Genomic DNA, 12,021 nt, shown 5'->3' on the forward strand with positions numbered 1-12,021 from the left:
AGTTCTGGTTGGGTTTCTGGTACCGACAGGACCAACTTGCAGCAGACTTGTGACAATTTATTATTTTTTTTGTCTGCCGTGCAGTTTCTGTAGTTCTCCGAGTTTTACCCCACTTATACAGACTGGGTGTTAGAAGAAATTAATCTTGTTGTTTTAAATGGAAAAACAACAACATATAACTCAACATAGCGTTTTAATGTGCTTTTAGCCGAATAAAATAATATATGTGGGTGTGTAGGCTACATGTGTAGGCCTACGTACTGGACACTTTCGGAAAAGGACAACCAGACTACAACAACATCATTCTAAATAATTTCAACATCGAGACTTTTCCGACGCTGAACAGGACACCACCCCACGCTTCAAACTGAACTCAGTACCGCACTTCCTGTACCCCACTCGTTCAAAAGAGCGTGAAATATTGTGGCTTGCGCTCTTGCCTTGCGTCATCTCCTTTTTTGCTGCCAAAAGCAGAGTCAAGTCATGACCACAAATTCACTCACAATCAAAAATGAACCCGTTTAAAAACAAGAGGTTCGCGTGGAAATCTTGAACGACGCGCAGAGGTTACGCTGTAGTGACCATGATTCTTTCAAGTAAGTGAGCTGTTTAAATATAGAAGATTGCTGTTGAACTGATGCCGTTACAGTATGAAGTACAGTAACCCAGATTATAAAGATAATGCTGGAATCTGTCTGTGGAAGGTGATACATTCTATCCTAATGCTACTCGGAAATTCACTTTCGTCCACTGTAGGGAACATGGATCTCTGGTCTTAATTTCAAGAATCATAGATACATTCTATTCTGATACCTGTTGTTATGTATAGACGACATTAAAAAAATAATAATATTTTGAAAATATTTTCACCGGTTTTTGTAATATTTGCATTATGTCAAAAAAAAGAAAAGAAAATGCTTAAACCTTTTTTTCTGTCGGGTCACGGGAGGTTATGGAAATGCTCCACTGCAAACGACAGAGACAAGAAATAACAAAAAAGCCTGTGTTTTAGTATCATTAGAATCACTGTGGACGCAATGATGTATGATACGGTTGTATAAGTGCAGATGGAGTAATGGAAATAATGAAGGAACTTCCTTATTTTAGCATCAAATTGAATTTCACCATCAACTGTCAGACTCATAGTCATAGGCAGCCTACTGATCGGTCTCTGCTGATCACATGCTGCGTTGTCTAAATGCACGTTATCTGTTGGCCAGCAGCCATGGTGGCCGACTATCTTACGCTATTTAAATCGCATTGGCCACCATGTGGATTCGTCTGTTGTCCTCTCGACTCCTGGCGAGGTTCTAACCGGAAACGTGCACTTCCTGTTCTGTATGTCAAGGTGATATCTCAAAAGAAAAATTACATTGCATACACCTCTGCAGGGGGCCGTGCGTCAATGTCGGAGGGGGGGCTGGTGGGTCTGCGTTGGCTTGCTGCAGTCTTTGAGAACCACTAGCGTGCCATTTTAAATAATTACAAAGTGGAGGATTGATTTTTTAATCATTTTTTTTTAATTTTGAAAAGATTTCATGAATTACATTTTGCATGCTCTCTCCCTGTTCTTATAAAAACAGTAAGGTACTGTTAAAAAAGCAGAGCAGGACAGTATAATGGCAGTGTAATGTTTAGGGTAATGGAGTTTGTGTTCATTGGCTCCATTCTCAGGAGAGGGCCTGTGCCCTTGAGCCAGGTGCTTAACCTTTATTGCTCCAGTAAACCAAATGTACTTATTTGTTTATTTATTTGGCTTGTTTGGCCTCACAAGGCCAGACGCCATTAAAGCTGCACTTGCAGTAATGTAGACCCAGAACACACAGTTATTAAGTATTGAAGGCGAAAATAAATGCAACAGTTTTTTTAAATTCAAATAGCACCAACAATTACCATTAAATACGGCATGAGCGACCCATCGTGCTACCGTACGTAGCGCAGGGGTGTGAAGTGAAGACTGTTTGAAGTTACAGGGGGATGGATCTGTGCCCTCGGCTGCTAGATTAGCTCTAATCTCCCCAGTTTGATTTAGGCGACCGTCTGAGGTCGGCGAGGAGAACCGAGACGCGACATTAGTCCTGAATGAGCTTGAGTGGTCTGCTGGCACGGGTGGAGAGGTCCGTGCCAGCTGCAGGAGTCTGGGCACGGCGGTGTATAATTTACACTGCGCCAGAGCAGGGTATGAAAAATGTGTTATTCTCATGTTGCTGAAGAACAGTCCTCAAAAACTGATATGACATTTTATTGGTAATTAGACACTGACAAAGTAGAAGACGTAATTTAAAATAGGGAAATGTTGAATCTTTGTCAGCAATAACAGAGCTCTGCTGTGTGAGGAAACCGAGATGATAGAGTTCAAATCATAAATTAAATTAATATCCCAGCCGTGATGACTGTGATGGTCTGTGTCAGCTGGAAGTAATTTATGATTCAGGAACAGATTTAATGGTTAGAATAGTTTCAAAGAAGTCCTTATTGAACAGTTAAAAATCTGCTGAAGTATACCTGAAGTATATCCGAGAAATAGATATAGATAATATCAGATATATAATACCAGATATGTAATATCAGATATATGATTGGAAAATATTATACAATGCAGCTGTGAGTATGGGTGCTGAAAGCCGGGGGAACTTGGAATAATTATGACATTACATTCATTTGGCAGACGCTTTTATCCAAAGCGACGTACAAAAGTGCATTTTCATGATCGTAGACAACTGCTGAAAACGGGTTCAGTAAGGTACAATTACTTATTTTGTACAGCTATTTCTAGCCGAGAACAACGAACACTATCCTGGTCTAACATGTGCAAAGCCAACTAGGCAGAAGAATAAGCTACAGTATTAGGACAAATACAAATTACCAAGAAGTGCAGGGATGGGGCAACATGTAACAAGTGACAGGAAAAAGGGTTTTTTTTTTTTTTTTTTAAATTTTTTATGAGAAAGTAAAATTCTGTGACTGCGGTTGTTTTAAGGGAAAATCGTATAATTTAATAACTAGTTAAGATTCTGAGGACCCCGACACAGAGAATGTGCCACAGACAAGGCAGCTGCCACGTGTGAACGGTCCAGGTTGGCTGGTTCAGGAGTGAAACTTTAACGATGCTGTACCGTGTGAACAGTGTCTACTGACTCCTGCTCGGCTGCACAGCACCAGTCCAAGTGTGAGAACATTCTGGATGTCTGCTGCTTATTCTCATTTGATCTGTAACAAGAAATGTCGACACTGTCTCTGGCTTGCGTGCTGCAAGAAAAATTTTTTTTGTGACTTTCCGAGCACAGACAGAAGTGCACGGTGGTCTTTACCCCGAGACAAAGTGTGAAAAGAAGCAGTGGGTTACGCAAGCGCGCAGACACGGTCACATTTGGACCATGACTACATTGCTGAGCTCTTTGGATTAATTCCTACTAATTGGAATATTGTCTCTGAGAAACAATACTGACACCGTGTTGGATGCGAGCACTGCTATGTGCTGCAATAACAAACAAAAAAAACAAAATAAGGGCAGGCGTAGATATTGTATCTTGCTCGATGATAAAATGTGTTTAAACTTAATGCTTTGATAATTGCACAGTCTAAAGCTTCCTCTCTTTGTAAAATTGTATGTAAAAAAAAAAATCATAAAGGCATATTTACACCACCTGTAAACAAGCAAGAAGTGATACATGGTCTTCGGCAGAAAGAGAAAATGGGCTGCACTGCACTAAGAGGCAAAGCGTAGATTCTGCTGTGGGATGGCGCAGTGCACGTATATTGAATAAATTGCTGTGAGAAACCGACGCAGTGTAAACTGGGAGGGTTACGGAGAACTTACCTCCAAAGGACCTTTTCACAAAGCCCGGCTCATCTGTTTTCCGTCTGTCCGTCCGTCCGTCTGTCTCGTCTCATTCCAGACCTCTCCCTCCAGTCCATCTTCTGCTGCTGCTGTGCCAGGTAAGGGCCGTTTTACTCGGAGTGGGAAACGCTGGGGGTCTCTAATTAAAAAGCCATTCAGCTCCATCAGCCGGGGCCCCAGGGCCAGTGTCAGCACCCAGAGCAGGATCACAGGACACCAGTCAGTAGGGTTACAGAAAGCATATTCCATAACATATGAATGTGTCCAACAGTGAAAAACTGCATGCCTGAAAGAGTAAAAATTATGTTGATGGTCTGACTGAATAAATATATTAATGGTCTATTATGCTATTACTCCTTAATTACCTCCTGAAAGGGGTCGTAAATTTGAGAATGCAGAATACTTATTTGGACTTGTAAGTGTATTCACTTGGGTAATGAAATGTAAAGTATTTATTTATGTATGTATTTATTTATTTACAATTAAAATGTAAATATAATTTCCATTTTAATTGTAAATAAATAAATAAATAAATAAGTAACTTAAAATCAGCATTTTCATTTCTCTCCTGTCCCAGAGGAATGAACAGGGAGAGAGATTGTCGGAGGGAACAGGTCACGTCCTGTTACCGCTCACAGAAACACCCAGGAGGCGCCTGTAGGGTAAGCTCACAGAGACACCCAGGAGATGCCTGTAGGGTAAGCTCACAGAGACACCCAGGAGATGCCTGTAGGGTAAGCTCACAGAGACACCCAGGAGATGCCTGTAGGGTAAGCTCACAGAAACACCCAGGAGGCGCCTGTAGGGTAAGCTCACAGAGACACCCAGGAGATGCCTGTAGGGTAAGCTCACAGAGACACCCAGGAGATGCCTGTAGGGTAAGCTCACACGAACACCCAGGAGATGCCTGTAGGGTAAGCTCACAGAAACACCCAGGAGATGCCTGTAGGGTAAGCTCACAGAGACACCCAGGAGATGCCTGTAGGGTAAGCTCACAGAAACACCCAGGAGATGCCTGTAGGGTAAGCTCACAGAAACACCCAGGAGATGCCTGTAGGGTAAGCTCACAGAAACACTCAGGAGATGCCTGTAGGGTAAGCTCACAGAGACACCCAGGAGATGCCTGTAGGGTAAGCTCACAGAGACACTCAGGAGATGCCTGTAGGGTAAGCTCACAGAAACACCCAGGAGATGCCTGTAGGGTAAGCTCACAGAGACACCCAGGAGATGCCTGTAGGGTAAGCTCACAGAAACTCCCAGGAGATGCCTGTAGGGTAAGCTCACAGAAACACTCAGGAGATGCCTGTAGGGTAAGCTCACAGAAACTCCCAGGAGACGCCTGTAGGGTAAGCTCACAGAAACTCCCAGGAGACGCCTGTAGGGTAAGCTCACAGAGACACCCAGGAGATGCCTGTAGGGTAAGCTCACAGAGACACCCAGGAGATGCCTGTAGGGTAAGCTCACAGAAACACCCAGGAGATGCCTGTAGGGTAAGCTACATACACAGATCTGGAGACTGAAAGCATGAAAACTAAGCCCAGGAGAGCATTCAGTGGAAAAGCTGTGCAGCGGTTAGGACAGTGGATTCCAGAAGGTTTTTAAGGCCTGGTGTTTGCTCTGTTTGCTCGTTTTGCTCTGTATCTTGCCTTGCTGCTCTGTAAAGTGTTTTTGTGGCAGTTCTCTGTAAAAAGCCATAAAAATAAAATTGAATTGAATTGTTATTGTGTTTGATCACCCTGTATGCTGTTCCCACCCTATGGAAATTAGAACCCCTTTTTTGTTTTTTTTACGCCGCCAGTCGGAAAGATCGCGGAGGAAGCTGCCCTCCCCCCCCCCGGAGAACGACGAGGGAGCCAAAGTCCACGTGGTGGCCATGTACGACTTCACAGCCACGGAGGAGACAGACCTGACGCTGAAGCAGGGGGAGGAGTACACCATCCTGCACAAGCAGGACCATCTGTGGTGGAGGGCCCAGGACAGGCACGGGTGAGTGTGTGTGTGCACGGGCCCAGGACAGGCACGGGTGAGTGTGTGTGTGTGCATGGGCCCAGGACAGGCATGGGTGAGTGTGTGTGTGTGCGTGTGTGTGTGCATGGGCCCAGGACAGGCACGGGTGAGTGTGTGCGCGCTACAGCCAGCCTCCCAGGCTGAGTGCTCCTGAAAATGAAAAATAAAACGCTCAACATGTCCTCTCACTGACCACACTGCCTTCAATTAAAATTAAAAAAAAAAAACTGAATGGAGCCAAGATTATGGGAAAAACATTGTTGCTGTAGTTACAGGTCTTGGTGCTGATTGTCCGAGACTGTGGTCCTCTGGTGCTGGAGTTCCGTAGAGCGTAGACGCACAACATCGCTGATTCCTGCTCCCACGGCTGGGTTTAGATGAAGTGCTCATTTTTTTCCTCCCTGGAAAGTTACACTCACAATGTTTTATCCTCTCCTCCAGGAACAAAGGCTTTATCCCCAGCAATTACGTGACAGAGAAGGATACAATGGAGGTTCACGAGTGAGTACGGTCACTTCGGTGCAAAAACAGCGCAGAGTGCAGTGATGTTTTTGTGAAGTCAGACTCAAGCAATGCGCCTCTTTTCACATGATTAGGTGGTACTGCAAGAACATCACCAGATCAAAGGCAGAGCAGCTACTGAGACAGGAGGTGAGTTCATTTACCTGGAGATCTACCGTCCTATAGGTTTTCACTCCAACCCTAACAAAGCACACCTCACTCAACAGCTAGAGATCTCACTGAGATGCTAATGAATCAAATCAGATTTGCCAAATTAGGGTTGAAATGAAAACCTACAGGACGGCAGATTTCCAGGAACAGTGTTGGGAACCACTGATACAGCTTCATACATTTCACATGTTCACTATTGGAAATGATACTACTGAGGGTATTAAATGACATAGCAGAGTAAAGAAATTTTTTTTTTTTTTTAAAGCATCCACAGACACAGTGCAAAACTAGTGAAGTGTGTTTGTGTTTGCGTATTTCCAAAATGGCTGTTTCTGCGCACATGGATAGACTAGAGTGTGCTGTGTTCATGGCACGCAGATCTTAGCAGATAGTGGCCATTAAATGAAGAAAAGCGATCAGTAAGGCAAAGGTGACATCTTCAGAAAAGCAACACCCTTCTCTTTTTCAGAAAAGCAACACTCTTCTCTTTTTCCCTCAGGCAAAGGAAGGTGGGTACATAGTGAGAGACTCCAGCCAGCAGGGCAGCTACACGGTGTCTGTATTCACCAAGGCTTTGGGGTAGGAGCCTAACGCCGCTGGAGGTCAGGGTTCAGGGGTCAGGGGTCAGGGTGTATTAACTGCACATCTCCTCTCTCAGACAGACATGCTGTACATTTGGGTATACCTGCATCCCATATTACAGCCATTACACAGACAGCAGTGCTATTCCAGGCTTCAGATTTTACTGTGGCCTTTTACTCTGAACTCAAATCTGAAAATGGCCACACAGCTGGGGCCCACAGATGACAGGGAAAGACAAACACACTTTTTAAAAAAGAAGCTCTCCACAGCCAGTTATAGATTTCCTGTCAACTGACATTCGGGGGGATGGGGGGGGGGGGCGCAACAGGGTGTGATAAAGTTTGGTTAACCAAAATACTGACGCTTTAGCGTGTCACAACACAATGAGCTTTGCACGTCATTCTGTGTGCAGAAACATTTTGTTTTTACCAGTCAAATGCATTAACGCAAACGCTTGCACTAATGTACTACATGTGTATTTGTCATGTGGGAATGACTGGGAATGTTGAATAAATGTATGGAGTTTTGAGTTTCTAATTTCAGACTTGTTTACCTTTTAGCTCTAAAGATGGTGTCATACGACATTATCAAATCAAACGCGATGACTCAGGGATGTTCTTCTTGGCAGAGAAGCATGTCTTCAGCTCCATACCCGAGGTCATTCATTATCATAATCACAACGCAGCAGGTAACAGCACACCTTCTGCCATTCCATTATTTGATATCTCACATTCACACATTATTCCTTTTTGAAATAAGTCATTCTACTGCATGTAAAATGGATAAAAGTACGCACACACACACAGACACACACACACACCACACACACGCACAGACACAGACACACACCACATACACACACAGACACACACGGTATGTCTGCATGTGCATGAGTAGGAAAATGTCCTCTGCCCTGCGCAGGTTTGGTGACGCGGCTACGGTACGCTGTTGGGCCGATGGGGAAATGTGTCCCGGCAACTGCAGGATTCAGCTATGGTAACGGGCGCGCCGGGCTAATTATTACTCTCCTGCAGACCCTAATCAAATTAAACACAAGGGCAGCTAACAGTCTCATCTGCTTCACATAATCTCAGACACCAAGCTTGCACCGAGACAGTGCGCTCAAAAACTTCAGTTCTAAAACCGTACGCTTGTGCTTCTGTCGCAGTTAAGCTTGTGTCTTGTTTTCTTACAAAGCCCTTTTCACACACATTTAGCCAACTACACAGTTATGTAGTAAAACTACATAATGTAGTACAAATACTCAGAATGAAGTGCAAAGGGCTATTAAACGAAATTTTATTTTACATACAGATATGCACACATGAACAAATGAAAATGAACAAGGCAGATTTCAGATTTTTGCGGGGAAAGCAGACAAACATGGTTGCTTTCTTGTAAGACCACATATCTGTAAAACAAACAAAAGCGATGATAACATTGCATTGCAAAATAAATAAATAAATAAAATAATAATCACTTTCAGAAAAGTGGGAGATAAACCCTTCGGAGCTGTCCGTCATGAAGGAGCTGGGCAGCGGGCAGTTCGGGGTGGTGCGTCTTGGAAAATGGCGGACGCTGTGCAAAGTGGCCATCAAGATCATCAACGAGGGATCCATGTCCGAGGAGGACTTCATTGAGGAGGCCAAAGTCATGACGTGAGTCTCAGTGGCAGAATCGCGCTGCGGCGCTTTCAGCGTCCGTGCCAGACCTGACAGCGAAATACGTGGGCCGGATATTGAGAACATTTTTTTTCTTCTTACTCTCGCTCTCTCTCTCTCTCTCTTTGTCTCACTCTCTGATTTCCTCCAGTCACCTCTCAGTGGCCCACACACAAGCCAGAGAGTGGTTTCCATCGCCATCATATTTTCCATTTCCCCTCTACCCAACCATACAGACAGACATATGAAAAAAAAGAACTGAAAGAAAAAAAAAAAAACAATGCGTTTGGGTAAAAATAGCAACACGATCTGCGTCCTTGTGTGTTTAGACCTGTGTAGGTACGGATGGGTTTATTGTAAAAGGCTATGGTTTCATAAATGAAAGGAAAACTCAGTCTGAGCAGCAAGAAGGTGGATTGGATGGTGTGAGATCCCCGCTGTGCTCGTGTGCTAGATGACCACTTCCTGAGCTGTGGCCTTCTGCTTTTCCACTGCATCTCTCCTCCTCCAACCTCATAAGCATTTGTGTCTCACGAATTATAGTGTACGTATAGTCTGACACGTTTGCAAAGCAGACGCATCCAAATGGCTTCAATGCAGTGCTGTAAAGGTTTCGTACCGATACAATCATTCACAAATCTGCCCCCACAACATTCTGAGTATGCTTAGAATGGCTTCTGAAACGGAAATAAAACCAAGGGGATGTTTGTTAAAATTCTGATTTGTAAGAGCCTTTTTTTTTCTTGGTATAGCAGTGTTGGTAACTCGTTTAATGATGCTTGTTCTTTTTATTTTGACCGCTCCCAGAGAAACTGGCTTCCAGCCTTAAAAGCTGTGTTTGTAACACATCGATGGGGGGTGCGGGGGTGGGTGAATTAGAGTGAACGTGAAAGGGCATGTTGGCAGTGCCCTTTCAGTGCCCTGTGCTCCTGCCGCAGGCGGCTGTGCCACCCGAAGCTGGTGCAGCTGTACGGGGTGTGCATGAAGCAGAGGCCCATCTGCATCGTGACGGAGTTCATGGAAAATGGCTGCCTGCTGAACTTCCTGCGGCAGAGAAACGGAAGCCTGAGTAGGGAGTGGCTGCTGGCCATGTGCCAGGATGCCTGCGAGGGGATGCAGTACCTGGAGGAGAGCGGCTTCATACACAGAGACCTGGTGTGTGTGTGAGTGTGTGTGTGTGTGTGTGTGTGAGAGTGTGTGTGTGTGTGTGTGTGTGTGTGTGTGTGTGTGAGTGTGTGTGTGTGTGTCTGCGTGTGTGTGTGTGCTTGTGTGTGTGTGTGTGAGAGAGAGACTGTGTGTGTGTGCGTGTGAGAGAGAGAGACTATGTGTGTGTGAGAGTGTGTGTGTGTGTGTGGTGTGTGAGTGTGTGTGTGTGTGTGTCTGTGTGTGTGTGTGTGTCTGCGTGTTGTGTGTGCTCGTGTGTGTGTGCGCATGTGTGTGTGTGCTTGTGTGTGTGTGTGTGAGAGAGAGAGACTGTGTGTGTGTGCGTGTGAGAGAGAGAGACTATGTGTGTGTGTGTGTGTGAGTGTGAGAGAGAGAGACTATGTGTGTGTGTGTGTGTGTGGAGGCGTGCGCTGGTGTGCGCACGCGCGCGTGTGAGAGAGAGCGACTGTGTGTGTGTGTGTGTGTGTGTGTGTGTGTGTGTGTGAGTGTTAGGGGTTCTCAGACAGTCCAGGCTTTTGTCAGCAGACGTTGTGTCCCAGGAAAAAGTCTGAGAACTCCTGTGTTAGATGTCAGTATATAAGGGTGAACATGAACAATGCTCAATGCTATTGTGTAAGCTATGAAATATAGCGATTAATATCTCCCTCACGCTTCATATTAAATGATATAGGAATGTTGTCAGACCTTTGCCTTTCTCCATCACAGGCTGCCAGAAATTGCTTAGTCAGCGACAAGAATGTGGTCAAAGTGTGTGACTTTGGAATGACTAGGTTGGTATGGTGCTGTATTTCAATGCAAATCCTGAGTATTAAGAATAATACAACTCTATTAAACATGTCCCAGGCTTCTGCAGATTATTAACAGACCTCAGAATTGATGATGATGATGATGATGTCGCTTGTGATCTCTCGGTTCACCGCTCCAGGTACGTGCTGGACAACCAGTACACCAGCTCCACGGGGTCCATGTTTCCCGTCAAATGGTCACCGCCTGAAGTCCTGCACTTCAACAAATACAGCAGCAAATCAGACGTGTGGTCATTTGGTGAGTAAACCAGATACCCCACGATACTTAGACTCACGCAGTGAACGCTACGCACACATCGCAGAGAGAAAACAAAGGTATAATTTAAAGTTATAAATACACTGCAGGATGTCTTCAGGGGCTTGCTTGTGATAGTAGTATGTATTATCAAATATTTGTTATTTAATATTCGGTTATTTAGAGTACTTTTAGATGAAAGAATGGAAAACAATCCATCAGGTGCAATGTGCTAATGGCCGCAGCATTTGACGTGACACTGACTGTGGTATTTAATGTATTACTGATGTGGTTTTTAATATGCTAATGACTGTGGTATTTGACGTACTACTGACCTGGTATTTGATGTGCAGGCGTCCTGATGTGGGAGATCTTTACGGAAGGACGTACTCCGTTTGAGAACAAGTCAAACCCGGAGGTCGTGGAGGAGATCACACAGGGCAACAGGCTGTACCAGCCTTACAAAGCTTCCCATAAGGTGTACCAGCTCATGTACCGGTGCTGGCATGAGGTGGGCATCCTTCCACTTTCTCCCTCGCTCTTACACGCTCCAGTCACAGAATTATACAATGCTAATGATTATGATTATGATTATTATTATTAATATTTCAGAGGCCGCAGGGAAGACCGAGTTTCTCCGAGCTGCTGGAGAACATTAAGCAGATTGCGGAGATGGGCTAGACGTGGATGTGGGCATTGAACAGCAGAGAGCAGCCAATGACCGACTGCCGCTGTCAGACGCTGTGACATCACAATGGAAACCAGATCAGGCAGTTCCGTCTGATCCGCTCTGCTGATCCAGCACTTTTCTCTCTAACTGCCATTCTTCTGTTTCTTTGTGGTTTGTCCCTGTTCAGCTCACCCCTCTCAGTTCGTTCAACTGAATGTATATGAATACTGACAGCAATACATTATATACTTTTTATTATGTTTCACATTAAAGTATTTATTTTTCTGAGTAATTTCCCTTTCATTACATCTACATTTTTATTTAAAAAAGGAAATTAAAGCACAGTTAAAACGTTTTAATCAGCTTAAGGGAGCGTTCCATAA

At 44.5% G+C, this 12,021-nt stretch overlaps 1 protein-coding gene across 4 annotated transcripts; it reads left to right on the top strand.

The window, feature by feature from the left end:
- The first annotated feature begins 162 nt into the window (after positions 1–162).
- txk (TXK tyrosine kinase) lies at positions 163–11,930 on the top strand. 4 transcript variants are annotated; one of them, XM_064345306.1, is made up of 15 exons: positions 163–596; positions 3,900–3,939; positions 4,419–4,503; positions 5,640–5,827; positions 6,290–6,349; positions 6,445–6,499; positions 7,020–7,099; positions 7,663–7,790; positions 8,024–8,098; positions 8,589–8,760; positions 9,702–9,918; positions 10,633–10,697; positions 10,853–10,971; positions 11,322–11,479; positions 11,581–11,930. In XM_064345306.1, the coding sequence occupies exons 1-15, from the start codon at positions 584–586 to the stop codon at positions 11,647–11,649; spliced, it is 1,524 nt and encodes a 507-aa protein (XP_064201376.1). In that variant the 5' UTR covers positions 163–583; the 3' UTR covers positions 11,650–11,930. The 4 variants fall into 4 exon arrangements, with proteins under 4 accessions (XP_064201376.1, XP_064201378.1, XP_064201377.1 ...); XM_064345308.1 differs by lacking the exons at positions 163–596; positions 3,900–3,939; positions 4,419–4,503 and adding an exon at positions 4,608–4,647; XM_064345307.1 differs by lacking the exons at positions 163–596; positions 3,900–3,939; positions 4,419–4,503 and adding an exon at positions 5,202–5,223.
- Positions 11,931–12,021: the final 91 nt, after the last annotated feature.

This window comes from Anguilla rostrata, chromosome 7, assembly GCF_018555375.3.
Source record: "Anguilla rostrata isolate EN2019 chromosome 7, ASM1855537v3, whole genome shotgun sequence".
In the NCBI taxonomy this organism is placed as follows: domain Eukaryota; kingdom Metazoa; phylum Chordata; class Actinopteri; order Anguilliformes; family Anguillidae; genus Anguilla; species Anguilla rostrata.